A 20,200-nucleotide genomic window follows, 5' to 3' on the forward strand; every position below is an offset into this window, starting at 1 on the left:
AGGGTGGGAAAAGCATGAACCATTTAGGAAAAAAAAAAAAGATTGGGTTTCATCAAAATGAAAATCTTCTATTCTTTCAAAGACACTGTTAAGAAAATGAAAATAAAAGCCACAGACTAGAATAAAGAAGCAACAATGTATAGTCAAAGACTTGCGAATGTTCACAGCATCTTTATTCATAATAGCTCAAATCCGGAAACAACTCAAATGTCTGTCAACAGATAAACGACAGTCACTAAAATACAACTTGGCAATAAAAGAGAATAAAGGGCTGTTATATACAGGAACATGAATGAAATTCAAAAACATTATGTTGACTGAATGAAGTCAGACCTGGAAGAGTGCAGTATTCTGATTCCACTTATGTGAAGACCAAACAAGCAAAACACGTAACCTGCAGTTGCCTGTGATGGATTTGAAGAGGGCACACAGACACTCTCTGGGGTTTTGACATGTTCTATACCTCTTTTTAAGATTACTTATTTACTTAATATTTTTTTGGCTGCACTGGGTCTTCATTGCTGCAAGCAGGCTTTCTTTAGTTGTGGTGAGGGCTTCCCTGGTGGCTCAGAGGGTAAAGTGTCTGCCTGCAATGCAGGAGACCTGGGTTCGATCCCTGGGTCAGGAAGATCTCCTGGAGAAGGAAATGACAACCCACTCCAGTACTCTTGCCTGGAAAATCCCATGGACAAGAGAAGCCTGGTAGACTACAGCCCATGGTATTGCGAAGAGTCGGACACGACTGAGCGACTTCACTCACTTCTCTTGTTGCAGAGCTTGGGCTCTAGGCACGCTGGCTTCATTAGTCTCAGCTCTAGGGCTCTAGATCACAGGCTTAGTAGTTGTGGTGCATGGGCTTAGTTGCCTTATGGTATGTGGAATCTTCCCAGACCAGGGATCAAACCTGTGTACCCATTGGCAGGCAGATTCTTAACCACTGGACCATCAGTGAACTCCAAAATGTTCTATATCTTGATTGAGATGGTCGTTACAGGGTCCCATATATTCATTAAAACATTAAATCATGCATTTAAGATCTGTGTATTTCACTTTATGAAACTTTTGCCTCCAGCTTTTAACAAAAATAGGCCTATGTGGCATTCTAATTAGCCCCAATATCCATTCTCTTCTCCTTTCGTAACAGTAGATGTCTTATGCAATGACCTGATGCCTTAGGTAATTCTCATAAGGTACCTGAAAATTTTTAACAAGTTGCTCTGTAGGGGAAAAAAGTCCTGATCTGTAACATTTGCACATTTCTGTGATAGAAATACTTCCATCCAGGCTTATTTCAAACTATTCAGTTCAGTTCAGTCTCTCAGTCGTGTCCAACTCTTTGCGACCCCATGAATTGCAGCACGCCAGGCCTCCCTGTCCATCATGGACTCCTGGAGTTTACCCAAACTCATGTCCATTGAGTCGGTGATGCCATCCAGCCATCTCATCCTCTGTCATCCCCTTCTCCTCCTGCTCCCAATCCCTCCCAGCATCAGGGTCTTTTCCAATGAGTCAACTCTTTGCATGAGATGGCCAAAGTATTGGAGTTTCAGCTTCAACATCAGTCCTTCCAATGAATACCCAGGACTGATCTCCTTTAGTATGGACTGGTTGGATTTCCTTGCAGTCCAAGGGACTCTCAAGAGTCTTCTCCAACATCACAGTTCAAAAGCATCAATTCTTCGGTGCTCAGATTTCTTCACAGTCCAACTCTCACATCCATACATGACCACAGGAAAAACCATAGCCTTGACTAGATGACCTTTGTTGGCAAAGTAATGTCTCTGCTTTTTTAATATGCTATCTAGGTTCGTCATAACTTTCCTTCCAAGGAGTAAGCATCTTTTAATTTCATGGCTTCAATCACCATCTGCAGTGATTTTGGAGCCCCCCAAAATAAAGTCTGACACTGTTTCCAACGTTTCCCCATCTATTTCCCATGAAGTGATGGGACCAGATGCCATGATCTTAGTTTTCTGAATGTTGAGCTTTAAGCCAACTTTTTCACTCTCCTCTTTCACTTTCATCAAGAAGCTTTTTAGTTCCTCTTCACTTTCTGCCATAAGGGTGGTGTCATCTGCACATCTGAGGTTATTGATATTTCTTCTGGCAATCTCGATTCCGGCTTGTGCTTCTTCCAGCCCAGCGATTCTCATGATGTACTCTGCATATAAGTTAAGTAACATGACATTATTGAGTCTGGAGTTGGGAAGAGATGTGCACCATTATACAGAATTTCTACCATACAGCTACAGTAGACATAACCCCAAGAGCACAGGTAAATACAGTAAAATAATGCAAAAGTGATGGCTTTTGATTATTTATTACCTTTGTTTTTAATGTAATTTCTTTAACTGTAGGCTTTATACTTTAATTTTCAACAATAATAGTAATTTTAAACAACTAGCTCACAAAATTGCTGCAAATTAACTACTGGCTCTCGTGAACTGGTACAAGCCAGCTCCAGCACCCACTGGATCATTTCTCTAGAAGCAAATTCTGAGACAGGGATTCATGTTCAAACACTTAAGAGGGTTATTTTCAGGGGAAACCTGTATGAGTGTGAAGGAAGCAGGATAGGTAAGGGGAAAAAGTTTAGTAAGAAAGTGATGATAGGTGAAGTCTATGCTTAGCATAATTCTGGGATCTGTGTTATACTAGAGAATTCTTCCAGTCTTAAGGCACAAGAGCTGGGCTTTTGTGCCCTAGTACCACTAAATCACTGGGCACACTGGAAGCCAGGATGACTGGAAGGATCAGAAGTAGGAATGCAACTCCTTGTCACCTCCTGTAATGAGACTCCATGTTCCCAAAGGTAAACCTCCTGAGAATGATGCAGGTGTGAGTTCTTAGTAGCTGTAACCAGAGCAGTTTGGGGATGGGTACACCAAACTGGTAAAATGGATCCTGAGTGATCTGGGTGGTCACCCACTTAAAAATTACCTTTGTCAGCTTCCCTTGAAGCCTAGGGGGACCATGTACCTAATTTATGTTTCATTAGCAATGGCAACCCACTCCAGTGCTCTTGCCTGGAAAAACCCATGGATGGAGGAGCCTGGTGGGCTGCAGTCTATGGGGTCGCACAGAGTCGAACACGACTGAAGCGACTTAGCAGCAGCAGCAGCAGATGTAAATAGAAGTAATGTGTGCTGTTGGAGGGATGTGCCTTTCAAAGGGACATGTGCAGGGAGCCAGCGGGAGGCACTCTGCCAATGGCAAAGGTCATGAGGAAGGAGGCTCGACATACGCAAAGGCAGGATTGAGCCTCAGGAGTCCCCCTGGAAATTCTCGAGCATCTACCCCCATAACCAGAGCCTGCCTACTTTACTACTTTTGCTCTCACCTACACCTCTGACTTTACAGGGGACTGTCCCCCAACGCCTCTTTTGGAGAAGGAGTTAACTTAGAGCTCCAGTTAATAATAATTCCTGGGTGTGATAGGAGTGTTTCAACCTACAAACTCCTCTGAAGCTTCTCTAGCCTGCCTGACAGGCTTGTCCGGCCACATGTGATTGCTCACAGCCTCCCAACCGTGAGAGGCATGAGATGCTTTAAACCTTCTAAAAACAGGTTCTTTAGAGAAGTTAAAAAACTATTAGTATAAGTATAGTGGGCTGATTAGAAATTGTATTGGTGAAGGGTTTTTCATTTGTTGAGCCAATGTTTACTGCTAAATTTCCACATCCCCTGCCCTTATACACGTTAATGAATATATAGAAGAAATAAGTATTAAACTTTGATATTAATTACGTTGGACCTTAGGCTAAGTAAATTCTTTCTTTAACTAAAACCCACTACACCCTCACCCTATAGGAATGTAACTTTATTTGGGTGGCGTCTGTTTCAAAAATAATCACCCATGGAGAAATAAGTGTTCTGGTTGACTGACCACTGTCACAAGGAGAGGGTCATAAATTGTCAGCAGGCCCCCCTGGCCAGAAGATGATGTAACACCATTAAGACTTCTGTATACATTTGTATGAAGCACCTGACTTTAATAAAAGTCAGGACTGCTGTCCCCGCATGACTTTTGTATAACATCTCAGTGTATAAAAACAGACTCTGGAAAATAAAGAATTGGGATCAGTTCCTCGAAATACTGGTATCCCCATGTCTCTCTCTCTCTCAAACTCTGGCTGAGTCTCCATCTGGAGCGCGGAGCCAGCCATGCTTACTAATTATGCCTGGGCTTCTAAGATCCAACCGGGGAGGCCTCAGTGTCTCCTCTCCTTTGGGAGAACGGAAGGATGCCTGCGGCCTACGTAAGTGGTGCAAGCTTCTTGTCTTGAAGTTTTATTGGTTTCCCGCGTAAACCAAGCTACTCAGCTTCTTTTCTCCACTGAATTTTCCTGCTGAGCTATCCTCATTCTATTACTCTTTAGTGTATTCGCTGATGCCGTCCCCGCTTCGAATACCCTGGATCAGCCGGGGTGGACCTCGGCAGACATGGGCAGACTTTCTTGGCTCTTTCCCCTTCCCAAAGTGGAAGGTGAGGAAGATGGAGGTGCCATCTTGGATGCAGGTGTATGCCCATTTTAAGGGTGGCAGAAACTGACCTGGGTTGCCTATAGGTGGACGGGTATGAGAGAAGTAAACTTTGTTATTTTTGCCACTGTATCTTCAGATATCTCTGTTACCACATTTTAGCCTGTACCTTAACAAATAAAGTGAGCAAAGAAGAAATAACAGATATCTAAAATCATGACTGTGTAAACAATTTATAATTTTTAGTTTTTTTTTTTTTAAGCAAGACAGGACTACCCAAAATAGAATGAGAGAATGTTCATGAAGAGCAAAGAGAACATGTTCATTACAGAAAAAAATATAATTATTTGTACATAACCTGGTTGTCAGTATAGAAACCCATCAAAATCTACAAACTTTCCAAACTGATAAAGTAATTTGATAGCATTATTAAATAAAAGAATAACATAAAATTGCATTTCTGAAAGATGTGCATGACTTTATGGGAACATTTATGAAATTTTATTGAAAGATGTGAAGGAAGATCTAAATAGGAGAGATACCCCAAGTTCATGAATAGGAAAGGGTAATACCATGAATATGGCAGTTCTCCCCAAAATGGTCTTTAGATTTAATGCAATTCAAATAGAATGTTCAACAGTTTAAATAACTGTCAAACTTATTTTAAAACGTGTATGGAGTACCAAGAGTAGCCAAAACCCTAATGAAGAAGTTGAGGTAGGAGAATGCATTCTCTCATATGTTGATGCGCAAAAGCTCTGGTGGTCAAGAAACCATAGTACTGGCACAGACATAGGTAAATTGAACGATGGAAAGACTGGAGAGGCCAGAAACAGACTCAGTATCTACGGACACGTATATATATATAAAAGAGGTGGCACTGTTGATGAATGGGGGCATAGTAGGCCATTCAGTACATAGTGTTAGGAGACATGGTTAAGTAGAAAAAAAAGAAACTGAATTCCTGTCTCATGCTATGTATTTAATAACTACATGGATGAAAGACTAAACATGAGAAACAGAAGTTTAAAACTTTTAGAAGAAAATATAGGACAGTACCTTTAAAACCCCAGGGTGGGGAAGGCTTTTAAAAATAAGACCCCCAAAGCATAGATGATAAAGAAAAAGATGGTTACTTCTGACTGCATTATAGTTAAATAACTTTTGTTCATCAAAACATGTAATCCAGTGAAAAGACAAATCATGATTATGAATGATACTTGAAATACCCATTACTAACAAAGGATTCAGTTCAATCATTCAGTTGTGTCTGACTCTTTGAGACCCCATGGAGTGCAGCACGCCAGACTTCCCTTTCCATCACCATCTCCTGGAGCTTGCTCAAACTCATGTCCATCGAGTCGGTGATGCCATCCAACCATGTCATCCTCTGTTGTCCTTTTCTCCTTCTGCCTTCAATCTTTACCAGCATCAGGGTCTTTTCCAATGAGTCAGTTCTTCGCATCAGGTGGCTGAAGTATTGGAGCTTCATCTTCAGCATCAGTCCTTCCAATGAATATTCAGGACTTATTTCCTTTAGGATGGACTGGTTGGATCTCCTTGCAGTGCAAGGGACTCTCAAGAGTCTTCTCCAACACCAACACTCCAACAAAAGATTAGGACGCATATAAAAAAACTAAACAGAAAGTACTTTAAAATCAGCTCAAATGTAAAACTGAGTAGATATTATGAGCAAACATTTTATAGAAAGAAGGCACAGATGACAAGTAAGGATATGAAAATACACTGAACTTCAGAAGTCTATCTTTCACTTCTAATGGATCTTTTGAAACTATGCATAATTTTGTAAATCATTGAAAAATATTGGTTCACTTTGTTATATAGAATTCCCAAATGTTGACACATTTCATTACATAATAAAAAATCACACTCACTCATGTTACCACTACTGTTGTCAGAAAAGTATTTAACTATTGGAAAGGTGTTGAACTCATGAGAGCAAATATAAATTTTCCGAAACTTTTCACCTCTAAGCTCAAATCTTATCATTGGCAACAAATACTGTCACTTGTTTTCTTAAAAGTTGCAGACTCTTTAAAAAAACTTTATTCTTGATCATATGTCTGCCAAATATGTAAGTCTAAATTACCACAATTTATTAGTCACTCTTTTAAGTAAAACTGATATCCCATGATAAAAGCTGATAAGTCAGCTTAACAGATGTACAGTTTGCTTGAGTGAACATCCTACTTTTTTTTTTCCAGAGCTTTATTGATGGGTAATTTACATAAAATGCAATTCATATATTTTAAGTGAACAATTAAATGTGTTTTGATATATATAAAAACTCTGAAACAGTCTCCACCATTCAGATAATGGAAATAATCCATTATTTTTAAACATTTCATCTTGGACCTATTTGCTGTTTGGTGTATTTCTGCTCTTTGGATTTTTTTTTTAATTTATTATTTTTTTTCAGGTTTCTGAAAACTTTTATTGAGGCATAATTTACATATCATAAAATTCACTCACTTTTAGTGTACAATTCAATGATTTTTATTTTTTTCCATTTATTTATTTATTTTATTTTTTAACTTTACAATATTGTATTGATTTTGCCATATATCAACATGAATCTGCACAGGTATACACGTGTTCCCCATCCTGAACCCTCCTCCCTCCGCCCTCCCCGTACCATCCCTCTGGGTCGTCCCAGTGCACCAGCCCCAAGCATCCAGTATCATGCATCAAACCTGGACTGGCGACTCGTTTCATATATGATATTATACATGTTTCAATGCCATTCTCCCAAATCATCCCACCCTCTCCCTCTCCCACAGAGTCCAAAAGACTTTTTATACAGCAGAAGTGCTTTGTGCATAATTGTCATTTCATCACCCCGAATCTTAAATAAATGTGGACCAAAAGGTCACTACTTAATAAAATTAGTCATTTTTACTTCCCCATCAAGGAAATTTGAAAAGTGAATCTGATTGATTGATTTCAGGAGTGGGATGTCACCCTTAACATTATGTTGCAATATGTAAAACTCTTACCTTGCTGAGGACTCATTCTGTGTCTTTCTCGCCCTGGCTATCTTTGGAAAAGCAAGCTGCCATGAGTCCCACAACAGCAGAAAACAAATTCAGGCAACAACTGACTGAGCTTGGAAGGAAACTCTTCTCCAGTCGAGTCTCCCGGTGGATGAGAACCTGGCCCTGGCTGACACCTTGACTGCAGCCTTACAGAAGACCCAGGTAAACTGTGCCTGGACTCCTGGCCCACAGGAACTGTAAGATAGTAAATGTGTAGTAAATGTGTTTTAAGCCACTGAATTTGTATTTGTTACAGAACAGAGAAAACTAATACAGAGGCCATTCCAGTATTTGATCAATCCTCTAACTTCTATATAATGAAGTTTATGACTGTTCCAGTGATCCTTTAACCATGTACCTACTTGGCACCTTCCTGATCAAAAAGCAGGCCCCTGTATGTCAGGTGATGTTACTCAGGATTCCATGATGGCAAGTTACATGTTTCTTCAGTCCACTGAGAGTGGTGTCAGCAAAGGCATTATCAGCAGGCAATGCTGGCTATATAAAGAATGTACATGTGTATACGTAACTACTCAATGAGGTTCTAGTGCCACAGCTGTCTCTTTTCAGCTGGCACTAAGATTTTGAGCCCATCTGTGAACCAGGCCCAGGTTTTTTCTTCTTTCATCAATTGGTCATAGGATCCTGCCTATCAGGCTATGAGTGTGAACTGATGGAGAAGCTTCAGTTCAATACAGATAAGTGCCATGATGGGGGATGGTGGTGTCTACGCCTTTTCTTTGCACAGCTTACTTGTGTCTTCAGGACCTGCCATGATCTAATCCCAAATATATGGCTTCCAATGAGTGGTGAATTTGCTTTTTCTAACTGAGTTTATGACTTAATTTGGCTAAATATTCACCTTATGATAGGAGGCACTGGTCTCTTAGTCACATAATGTCCTGTGGTCTGGTATTTAGTTTCTTTTTAGGATTCAGTAGTGTGCCAGAAGTTGCTTTTCAAAGAATATAGTTTCTTTGCAGCAGAGTGTGTGGTCTTGCTTCAGAACTGTAGGGATCTATACAGTGACTCTCTAATTAGGACATAGCAAAGACTTCTTACAAGCATTTTAATTCACCACAGCAAACTCTAGCACCATAGGATTTGCCAGGTCATATAGACCAATACTTTGGCCACTTGATGTGAAGAACTGACTCACTGGAAAAGATCCTGATGCTGCGCAAGATTGAAGACAGGAGGAGAAGGGGACGGCAGAGGATGAGATGGTTGGATGGCATCACTGACTCAATGGACATGAGTTTGAGCAAACTCCGGGAGTTGGTGATAGACTGGGAAGCCTTGCGTCCATGGGGTCACAAAGAGTTGGACATGACTGAGCGACTGAACCGATAGACCAAGTGGGGCTTCCAAGGTGGTGCTGGTAGGAAAGAACCCTCTTGCCAATGCAGGAGACATAAGAGATGTGGGTTTGATCCCTGGGTTGGGAAAATCCCCTGAAGGAGGGCATGGCAACGCACTCCATTATTCTTGCCCGGAGAATCCCGTGGCCAGAGGAGCCTGGCGGGCTGCAGTCCGTCAGCTCGCAAAGAGTCGGACACAACTGAAGCGACTAAGCACAGCACAGCACGACGTGGCTGCTTCTATCACAGTCTGACTTTGCCTCTCTCTTTTTTTAAAAAACTATTGAGTTCTCTTCCTAGTGATTTAAAAGAATTATTTCATTTCTTTATTTTAGGCTGTCTGAGCAGTCTCCGTTGCCATGCGGGCTTTTCTCTAGCTGTGGCGAGCAGGAGCCACTCTCTAGTCCCAGTGCATAGGTTTTCCATTGCAGCGGCTTCTCTGGTCGCAGGGCGTGGGCTCTACGACTCCCAGTTTAGTAGTTACGGCATGTGGGCTCAGCAGTTGCAGCTTCCAGGCTCCAGAGCACAGACTCAGTAGTTGAGACACACATCTTGGTTACTCACGTCATGCGAGATCTTCCCAGATCAGGGATCAATCCCATGTCTCCTGCATGGGCAGGCAGACTCTTTACCACTAAGTCACTAAGGAAGCCCCTGATTTTGTCTCTTGACAGGAGGAGCTGCAAAGTATTGTGGCCACTTTTATGTATGCAATCTAGGTTAATCTTCTTTTCTCCAGAGTTTTAAATTTTATCACATTCTTTTTGCCATGTAATATAGTCACAAGTTCCAGTGATTAGAATGGGAATTTCTCTGGGAAGCCATTATTCTATTACAAGGTTGTTTCCAGATGTTGGCTACCATGAATTTAGCCACTATAAACATTTGTTGAAGTATTTGTGTGTCTGTGCCTGTACGAGTGTGTATGTAAATCTTTATTTCACTGGGATAAATGCCCAGGAGTGCAATTACTGAGTCATATGGTAATTGCACATTCTGTTTTATAAGAAACTGCAGATCTGTTTCCCAAAGTGGCTGTAATATTTTACATTCCTACCACGGTGTATGAGTGGTCCAGCGTATCTGCATCTGTGTCAGTATTTGGTGTTGTCACAATTTTCAAAGTTTAGCCAGTCTATTAGATGTGTAGTGATATCTCACTGTGATTTTAATTTGCATTTTACCAATGGTTCTTTTCATGTGGATGTAGATTTTTAAAAAGATATCAGTATCATGCCTAACTCAGTGTTGCTAACGTTCAGTGCAGCGTTTATATTGAGGAATTTAAATTTTTACTGCCAACAAGAAGGGGAGGGAAATGCCAGGAAAGGCCTAATCCAGCCCTACAGGGAGTGATGGACGCATCTCTGTGCGGCAGTGGCGTGGCTGTCACTCTCTGTGGCCAGGGACCTTGGCCAGGGGATGTCAGGCATCTGGGAGTCACTCATAAATGAGTCCGCTCAGAGCCGGGGAAGAGAAGTTGCCCCCACGACAGAGCCATTTCCCCACCATCAGGAGGGCAGGCGTGCAGCCGCCGCGAGGGGGCGCCGCAGAGCCTGGAGGCGACTACCAGAGGTGCCATGGCGTCTCCAGGTGTCCTCCAGAGCGGCAGCGGCTCCCTGGGCCTCCTAGTCTGGCTCCTGGCCCTTCAACCTTGGCTCAGTGAGGCCCTGGTGGGTGGGGAGGGGGCGCAGGGCAGGTCAGCTCTGCCCTCACCCTCTCCACCTACCTTGGGGTGGTCGCGAGGACCCCGGAGCACGCCATTGGAAGCTGCCTCCTTGGGAACTTCCGGGGCCCCTGAATCCCGTATGACTTCGGTAGCCCCCAATTTGGTGGCGTTTACCTTAAATGACTCTGATTCATACAAGGCTATGACACTCCCACAGGCACCAGGAGAGACCCCCAAACCCCTCTTTCCTTCAGGTGATGTTTCCTGGCCAAGCCCTGTGGCAGAGAACTAGCCTGGGGTGAGGGGCAGGTGCCCCTGCTCTGGGGGAGGAGACTCTCAGGAGGCACAAGTTTTCCCTGGGCCATCTGAGCAGACCCAACTCTGCCCCTGAGATCTGAGAGGACATGGCCATTCTCTGAGGAGTCTTAGGGGAACACAGGCCTGGCCTGGGGCTTGGAGGGGACATGGCATTGTTTTGAGGGTTCTGAGACTTCTGAGGCTCATCGGGCTCTGGTGGCAGTGGTGTCAATGGCTTCACTTTCAGTCCTCTCCCTTCATTGACCTGCTCTAGCGTGTGGCCGTCGGACTTCGAGGATAGTTGGTGGAAGGCCAGCCGCAGAGAAGAAGTGGCCGTGGCAGGTCAGCTTGCAGGTCAATCAAAAACACATATGCGGAGGCTCCCTCATTGGCAGTCGGTGGGTGTTGACCGCGGCCCATTGCATATTTGGGTGAGTTTTGGGGGCTCTGGGCTTTTGGCTTCAGGTTAGAGCCAGTCCTAACCCCTTCCTGAGCTTCCTCTTCCTCATCTAAAATCAAGGGTCACAGTCCCTGACTATAGCTCTTCAGGCTATAGTCAGAGGTAGGTAATGTCAGGGCCCTTGATAGGCTGGAAAGTCAAACCCCAAATCAGGTTCAGAGCTCCTTTTTTTTTTTTTTAAAAAGCCTGTGTGGATTAGCCTTCAAGTCAAGTGGCAAGACGTGGAGAGGGAAAAAATATATGCGCAAAGACTTGCAAGAGGAAATATTTAAGGGGAATGGACTGTAGCTGATCAATTTGGCTTTACTTTCAGTGGTTTCAAACTTTAATGAGCATGGGTACACCCATAGAACTTGTTAAAACAATAACTGTGTGTCTCCATCCCCTGATTCAGTAGGTCAGGAGTGGGACCTGAGAATTTGTGTTTCTACCAAGCCCCCATGTGAGGTCAATGCTGCTCATCTGGGGACCAGACTTTGAGAACCGCTTGATCAGGGATCTGGGAAGGGATGTGGTCTGGAGGGAGGGAGGTGACTGATGAGCGGCTTTGGAGATAGGACGAGGCTGGGAGCCTAGAAGATGTGGAAGGGGAGTGTAGAGCTTCCAGGATCTCTCTGCAGCCATGTGGAATACACAGTGAAGATGGGAATCACACAGTTGCAGCAAACCTCCACAATGGCAGTCACGGTCCCAGTCCAAGACATCGTTATCCACAAACATTTCAATCCTATCGGAATAATCGAAAATGACATTGCCCTTGCTCTGCTCGCCTTCCCTGTGAATTTCTCTGCGAGCATCCAACCCGTGTGCCTCCCTGAAAAGGCTTTCATGGTCCAAGCTGGTACAGAGTGCTGGGTGACTGGATGGGGAAAAGTAAAGGAAGAAGGTGAGACTTTGAAGCAAGATGGCAGCAAACTTGGGCTGGGGAAGGGGCTGCCTGGTGCCCAGGTGTGGGCCTCCAAACTAAAGGGAGAGACAGGCAATTTTCTAGCAAGTAGGTAAGGGAGGAGGGTGGAGAAGATGCTGATGGGAGTCATTTGATGGTGTTACAAATTTTTGTTAGTATGTCAGGACCTGGGGGCTTGAGCGACAAGCAAAGTGGGTTCTCTCCAGGGTGGATTATTAAACTCAGGGGATGTCGATCTGTCAGCTACTCTGAGCTGTCCCAACTGGAAGTACTGGTCTTGGTGGACAGGGAGCTTCCTGTGACTGAGAAGAGGCCATTGAATGCCTCTGGAAGAAACTGTAGAGACTTCTATCCCTGGGGAGAGGGTGGGTTTGGTACTCTTGGGGTACTATGTGTCTTGAGAGTCTGATCCTGCTCTAAACTAAAAATACTTTACTGATGGACAGGACACCTGTTGCTATTACTAATGATGCTCAGAGTGACAGATATTTAGTTTTAATTTCTCAGGTTGCCTCTATTAGTTCTTCTCTACCTGTCTTGGTTTGGATTCTTTACCACTCTCGCCATATCAGCGCTGGGCCTCATGTCCTGTAGTGTCAAACAGGAACAATATCCACTGCCCCTACGAGGGTGTCTGTATGTGAACACATTGTATTGAGACCCAGAGTGGGTACCGGGGGCACCTGTCTTGTCCCACTAGGCAGATCTAAACTACTCCTAAATTCTCTCTACAGATGTACCACAAGCTTCTACACAAGAGCTTCAGGAGGCTGAGCTAAACATTCTTCGCTATGAGACTTGTAATGAGGTGCTCAGCGAAAAGTTGGAAAGTCAGTTTGATGTGGTCAAGGAGGGGACTGTCTGTGCTATCAGCTCCAAAGGAAAGGATGCCTGCCAGGTGAGTTCATGGGCCCTTTGCTGCCTTTGCATTTTAGCTGTCCTCCCAGATGTTCCTCATCCACAGGCGGTAGGACCTACATGATCTGGCAGTGCCTGTGTCACCTGTCTTCAAGTTGAGGGTTTAAGGGGACAAGCCACCAAGGCTCTGCTGGGCTGGTCTGACCTGATGCTTCAGGAGAGAGGTCCTGATGCTGCCTAGAGGGAGACAGGGGAGGAGGGGAGAGTCAGGCATGAAATACCAATAATACAAGTCATGTGTTATAGCCTCTTCTAAGTGACAGGCAATATAAACAGGTAAGGATTTTATTCATTACTAATATCTCAGAGTACATACATTTTCTTTGAGAATATTCAGTTTTTGGTATAGACTGTATTGATGACATACACAATTTGGGTAAATGTTATCAATTCTCAGATCTCATACACATGGAAACCTAGGGCTGGTGGAGCCCTAGTGGTGCCTGGGGAGCCCCATGCACGTCCATCTTCCCACTGCCTTGCATGGCTACTAGGCTGTTATGACGTTGTCCCTCTTCCATCACTGTGTTTGTTTCTTTATCTTTATCTAGGGAGATTCTGGGGGTCCCCTGGTCTGTGAATTTAATAATTCATGGGTCCAAGTGGGGATTGTGAGCTGGGGCATTGGCTGTGGTCGCAGCGGGTATCCAGGAGTTTATACAGAAGTGAGTTTCTACAAGGATTGGCTCATTGCTAGAGTGAGTAAGACCTCTCATACAGATTCAACGGGCTACTTCAGCCTGCCTCTGTGTCTGGTGCTGCCTTGGAGCATCCTGCTGACCCCGTGATCACCCTGGTCACGTTTCTTCCAGTTTCTGAGTCTTGGACTAGCACTGCCTCTGACCTCTGACTCCTACTCAATGCCCTATCCTCAGTTTAATTTGGAATCCATTGACCATGTGGAGGTCCACGTGACTGAGAAATGGAAGCAAGAAACCTTGAGAGTTTTCCAGCCTGCTGCTCCAGGAACCTACCGCATCTACACATACACCATGGCCGCATTTTGCTGCTGGGAAGGAGTGGCTGAAACACCCCCAGCTGGATGGAGAGTGACCTGCAGCGATGCCTCAGGGTGCTTCACCCACATCTTGCAGAACATCTTTACATCATCCCTGGCAGCAGCATTATCTGACACTTTATCGTATCAGTGCACATGGTGATTGTTGGGAGAGAGCGAGGCCTCAGCACGTCCGCATGTGACTCAGTTGTCTGGGTTGGCCAAAGGTCCCCTGCTTCCCGACGTGGATCCATCTGTGAGGGTCCAGCCTCTGCCACACAAGCCTTCCTGGGGCAGCTCAGTCTTGGAACCCCCTTCCCAGTGCTCCAGTGGCCACATCCAGGCTCACCCCAAGTTGTGTTGAGACATTAAGGAGTGTGGAGATTTCTGATGTCAACTCAATAAATGCTTAGAAAGTCTCTTATGTGTTGTGAATCTCTGTTCTTCTGAAGGTTGTGGGGTTGCATATAACATGCTGTAGAGAACTAGTTTCCCACTGAGCTGAGGGACCTTTCATGGTGTCCATTACTCTCTAGAAGGTGGGAGATGAGGAGCCTGTCTACCTGGATGGAAGCCTGCTGGTGTCTTAGGCAGTGGGTCCAGGGCCTCTTTTAGGCATTAATGCTCCTCTTGTAGGTGTCAGCATCACTCCAAGCGGGGCTGTTGGAACTGAGTTTGCATGGGAGCCTGGAGGCAGGAGGGCGGAGATGAGGGCGTGACGCACTCACACAGCCTTGTACCTCTCGTGCCGCCCCGCAAGGGACATGCCTGGAGGAGACCCAAAGAGCTGAGTTTTCACGGGGTTAGGATGGAGGGTCTGGCTCTGTGTGTGTGTGTGGCTTCTCAATCAGCAGGCCTAGGGTCCCATAGTCACCTGGACTGGCTGCTGATCTTTTCCCAGGCTCTGTGTCCTGTCCACCCATCCTTCCTTGGTCTGTGTTCAAGCTTCCAGATATAAGTGGACCTCAGCGGAACCATGGGCTTCCCAGGTGGCTCACTGTTAAAGAATCCGCCTGCCAGTGCAGGAGCCGCAGGTTAGATCATGGGTTGGGAAGATTCCCCTGGAGTAGGAAATGGCAACCCAGTCCAGTATTCTTGCCTGGGAAATCCCATGGACAGAGGAGCCTGGCAGCTACAGTCCACGGGGTCGCAAAGAGTCCGACATGAGTGAGCACACACAGATACATTCTAGTACAGTTATTTACAGAAATGAACAGTCATGCGGACTCAGAGGCCTGAGTCTGGCTATTCCATGCCATTCTCACCTGCAGCCTTCTTTCAGAACAAGCTCCCCTGCTCTGTCCAGTGATGTTCTGTTGCTGAGAATGTCAGTACGGCTCCTCATTTCTCATTCTCTGCCTCCACTATGAGCACTGAGTCCTCCCCAGAGTGTCTCCTGTGGACGACCCTGGGCCGTGAAATGTGCTTTCTCCTGGGCTCCCCTGACTCTGGTGGCCCTGGGCAGGTTCCCTACTCTGCTTTCCTCTTGGTGGCATTTTGTGCCCAAGCTTAAGACACTCTGTGTCTTCCCGCTTCCAGCTCCAGGTTTCAGGTAGAGCAATTTCAGGAACTGTTTGGTGAGCGAGTGAGTGAATGGAAAGTGAATACTGATGTCTCCTCTGTCACCTTACTCCTTTCTCTCAGGGCCTCTCAGCTCACTGCTCTGCCCTCCTTTTCCTGCCCAGGTTGTCTTATCAAAGAGGGAAAATCCCATATGGGAAGCTGATGTTCCAGCCCCTGCTGGAGGAGAATCCCAAGCCCTGGGGAGGCTACAGCCTCAGTGTGGGTGCACTTTGTTTGCTGGCAGCAGAATGTTCTTCCTGTGGTGGGCGAGGGATTTCAGTTCAAGTAACTCAGATGTTGAGCATCAGCCTCTAGGTCCTAGAAACGTCAGGCATGGCCTCTCAGAAACGAGAGCGGCAGCCTCCAGTGTAATGGCAGCCATTTTTGCCCTTGCTGGCAAATATACACGGACTTTCTGTTGTGATTAGGAACTAGGCTCTGAGCAGGAATAAGATGTGGGGCTCAGGTGGGAGGGAAGAGGTGGTCATTAGGATGACCCTTAGGTCAGGGCTTGGTGTCTGGATGGAACCACCCTCTGAAAGAGCTAGCTAACAGGGAGAGGAGGAGATTGACAGGTAGGAAGTGAGTTCTAGTGAAAATATTGGACTTCAAAAGACAAGGACACAAAACCCAATAGAAAATGCTGCAGGCTTCCAGTCATTAGGAGTAGTGAGGCATACCTATGTGAGTTTCTAATGCCCAAATTGTGGTTTGAAATAATGATTTTCTACCCACAGAAGCCAGGGCTTCTTGGAGAAATGGCTTGAGTAGTATCCAGGAGTGGGCCAGGAAATGTATGAATTCACCCTGAAATATCCTATCACACCAGATGGTGAGCAAGGTCTCCAAATGACAAGGATCCTAGGATCATGTCCAAAGGACTCAGGAGCTCAGTAGTGAAGTGTGGCATTTCTGCTAAGTCACACGTGTTCTCCAGCATCTGTGAATACAGTCATAGCTCCCTCACGGGCAAGCGCTACACTCAATTCACTCAAGATGCCACCCTTTCACAGCAGGTAGCCCATGTTAAATGTCTGTCTGTCAAGCAGGAATGTGAAGGCCCAGCCTCCTTGCCTCCTTTTAGGACAACTTGGGAAGGGCTTCTTGAGGATCAGCTGAGACCTCAGTTGCAACCCCATGACTGCTAAGCTTCTCTTATTGCCCAGCTCTGCCTCACCTGCTCCCGTCCAGGTGTGAATCTTCCCCAGAGCACTCCTCAACAAACCCTGGCATACAGATCTGTCTCAAAGTGTGTTTCCAGGGGACTGATCTAGGACCCTTGGCCCAGCCAAGGTAGGACAATCTGACTTTCGGTAAGTGCGTCAGTTACCTATTGGTGGGTGACAAACCACCCTAAGCACTCATGGTAAAATCATCAGGTTTTGTGGTGATATGTTCTATGAAGCAGCTCTGAGCACTGAATTAGCCAGCTCTGAAGAGTTGCTTCTCAGGCAAATGCAGTATTAGACTCCTGGGAACCTCTGATCACAGCATTTTCACTAAGTGACAAAAAGGCAATCTTTTTTTATGTTTCTTTTTGCTTAAAAGCACTTTATTTAATACACTCTGTTGATTCAGTGCCATTGAACTCGTGGCCAACAGCAGTGTAGTTCCTACCTGTGTGGAGGTGACCTAACCCATCTGTTTTCTCTGCAGTGTGCATCCCAGGCTGGAGCCCTCAGGGGTGCTAGACAGCACTCCAGCATAATGGGTGGAGCCTTTTCAAACAGGGAAATCACCAGCCAACAGCACAGAAATGCAAAAATATGGCACTGAGTAGACTCGGAGTAGGACGTCTGTTTATAATATGAGAGCTGAAACAAGAAAGCCCAGCAACGCCTTTGGTGACTTCAACTAAGCACATTACTTCCACTGCATCCGCTACAAAATGTCCCGTCATTTTCATTTTTTTCCTCTTATTTTTTTGTTTTGAGAAATTTTCTGATATTGTACTTTGATCTTCTTGTCTTCATGTTTCTTCGTTTGATGTTCATTGAGCTTTTTAGATCTCTGGAGTTACAGCTTTTATCATATTTGAAGAGTATTTGCTATTTTTTCTTACAATATTTTTGTCTCTCTGTCTGAAACACTTTGGAAGTTCCGTGACCCATGTATTAGTTCCCAGCTCACAGTGCTGTTTCTTTATGCTTTCTTACTGGTGTTTCATGTGTGGTTTTGTTTTTTTTTTAAATTGTCATGCCTCTGAGTTTGTTAATGGCTTTTTCTAGATGTTTATTGTGGTGTTAATCCCACCCTACTGTATGTTTTTCATCTCACACATGCCGGGTTTTATATCTAGAGTTTGCTTGGCATCCTTTTCCATCTTTAGCATGTCTATCTAAAGTCTGCGTGTGTATGTAGGACACAGTCCGAGTGGCTGTTTCACTAGTCTTGCCTGTGCATTTAATGTTTGTGTCCCTTCTGGGTTTGTTGTGATTGATTGACTGTTGCCTTGATGGGTTGTATTTTCTTGTTCCTCGAGTGGGGAGTATTAGGTGATCAGATACCAGACATTGTGACCTTTCCCTGGTGTCTGATACTTTCCCAGAAATATTCTTGGGCTTTATTTTGGGGTGCAGTTAAATTCCTTTGACACTCTCCCCACTGTCTGTCTGCAGCCCTGCCTCGGGCAGTCAGCAGGGCAGTAGTAGGCTCACTCCCTCACTCAGCAGTCCATCCTTTGTGGCCTGGTGTCCAGTGTCTTGAAAAGGGTTGTTTCATATTTTTGTCTTTTTTTGGCTTTTTGAGGCAGGAAGGGCAGTGCCCATTGTTCTCTCTTGGCCATAGGAGTGTTCACAGAGGCATTTAGTAGTATTCTTTAAGGATTAAACATGTGCCTAAGTTGCTTCCCTTTTTTCATTTTGTAATATGTTTTTTCTCTTGTTTTCTAAAACGTTCTCTCTTATTAAGCTTTTCAAAGAACAGAGTTCAGATTGTGTCAATCCTCTCTTTAATTTTTCTCTATTTTATTTTTTCCTGTTCCTGTTTTTCATTATTTCCTCCTTTCTCCCAAACTTTCTCACTGAGTTTACTCTATGGTTTTTTCCCCATTTTCAGTTGAGTTAGCTCATTTGTTATCAGTTGTCTTTGTTTTCTGATATAGTCACGGCTATAAATTCCTTTCTGGGACTACTACTATGGCTGTATCACATGCAATTTCATAGGTAATGCTTTCCGTGGTATTGATCCTCAAAATGTCAAATTTCCCTCATGATTTCCTAATTTTTTAAAAATAATTTCCTAATTTTAAAAGGAGGATCATTATCTAGAGTTTTGGCTTTGTTTCAGGAAGAGTTTTTGTTTTTTTTTTCAAGTTGATTTTCATGTTATTGATGTGTGGCTCATGAACAGAATCAACACATTGATTCCTTGAGATTACTGATTTTCTTGAGGGCCTTGATTCTGAAAGTTCTCTATGTGTGCAATAAGAGTGAGTGTTCTCTGTTGGTAGTTGTAAAATTCATCATAGTGCAGTTAGGTCTAGGTGATGAGCTGTGAGAGTAAAATAGTCTATATATTTGCTTAATTTTGCCTATGTAAATTATCAGCTTCCCAAGAGTAGTATGTAAGAAGCCCCAGTTCCCATAAGTTGGTCTCATTTGCTTTACCTTTTAAAGGCTTGTCGTTGCATCCCCTTCTTCATGTCTTGTTCTTACTGTAATTCCCATTGTCCCTTATACAACCTCTGCCTGAAATGCTTCATCTAATTACCGAATTGTTACTCCTAGCTTTTTTGGGTTTTTTGCACCAGTGTGACCTGGCATTTCCCTTTCTATTCCTTTATTTTCCATGTGTCTGTATCTCTTTGTATAAATTTGTCTCTTCAAAGAGTCTCATTTCTGGACCTTGCATTTTCCTCCAATATGAAAGTCCTTTTGTTGTTTGGTATGTTTTACTCATTCACATGTACTGCAGACGGTACTATATGCAGACTCAAAACTGCTGTTTTCCCCTGTATTTCCTATTTACCATACTTTCTTCTTCTTTTTTTAAATTCTTTAAATCATTCATTGGGCAGGTTGCTTTTCTTTCTTTTTTTAAAGGGTTCCTGTGGTTATATCACGCTGAGGGATAGAATCCAGACTATCTCTAAGGCGAAGGACTTAATTATATGTTCAAGGGTCTTAAGAACACTGGGTAGAATATGTGTTTGTTGAATAACCTGGAGGGGAAGATCTTGGAGGAGCCTCTTTGGGATTCGTCCGCGGTCTGGTCGTGTGATCCCGCCAACAGGAGGGCAGGCGCGGAGCCTCCGCAAGGGGGCGCTGCAGAGTGCAGAGGCGAGCAGAAGTGCCCATGGCGGCCCCAGGTGTCCCCCGCTGTGGCGGCGGCTCCTTGGGCCTCCTGGTCTGGCTCCTTGTCTTTCAGCCACTTCTCAGTGAGGCCCGGGCGGGCAGGAATGAGAGGAGACTGGTCTTGGGCTCCTCGTCGGGGGGTGGGGGTGGGTCATGGGATTTGGCGGGGGGGTCGTGGGGGGTGGGAGGTGGGGG

General features: G+C 44.6%; 1 protein-coding gene across 1 annotated transcript; it reads left to right on the forward strand.

Moving 5' to 3' along the window:
- The first annotated feature begins 10,479 nt into the window (after positions 1–10,479).
- On the forward strand, positions 10,480–14,102 carry LOC105004770 (serine protease 44-like). The gene is made up of 6 exons (XM_010862502.1): positions 10,480–10,561; positions 11,140–11,296; positions 11,946–12,211; positions 12,862–12,864; positions 12,979–13,130; positions 13,702–14,102. Exons 1-6 carry the CDS (start codon positions 10,480–10,482, stop codon positions 13,936–13,938), a joined length of 897 nt encoding a protein of 298 aa, XP_010860804.1. The 3' UTR covers positions 13,939–14,102.
- The last annotated feature ends 6,098 nt before the right edge of the window (positions 14,103–20,200 follow it).

Source organism: Bison bison, unplaced genomic scaffold, assembly GCF_000754665.1.
Source record: "Bison bison bison isolate TAMUID 2011002044 unplaced genomic scaffold, Bison_UMD1.0 scf7180017864482, whole genome shotgun sequence".
NCBI classification, from domain to species: Eukaryota; Metazoa; Chordata; class Mammalia; order Artiodactyla; family Bovidae; genus Bison; species Bison bison.

Coding starts and splice junctions, on each gene's coding strand:
- LOC105004770 (XM_010862502.1), top strand. CDS start 10,480: ATGGCGTCTCCAGGTGTCCTCCAGAGCGGCAGCGGCTCCCTGGGCCTC. Junction 10,562..11,139: donor GGCCCTTCAACCTTGGCTCA/GTGAGGCCCTGG, acceptor GACCTGCTCTAG/CGTGTGGCCGTCGGACTTCG. Junction 11,297..11,945: donor GCGGCCCATTGCATATTTGG/GTGAGTTTTGGG, acceptor ATCTCTCTGCAG/CCATGTGGAATACACAGTGA.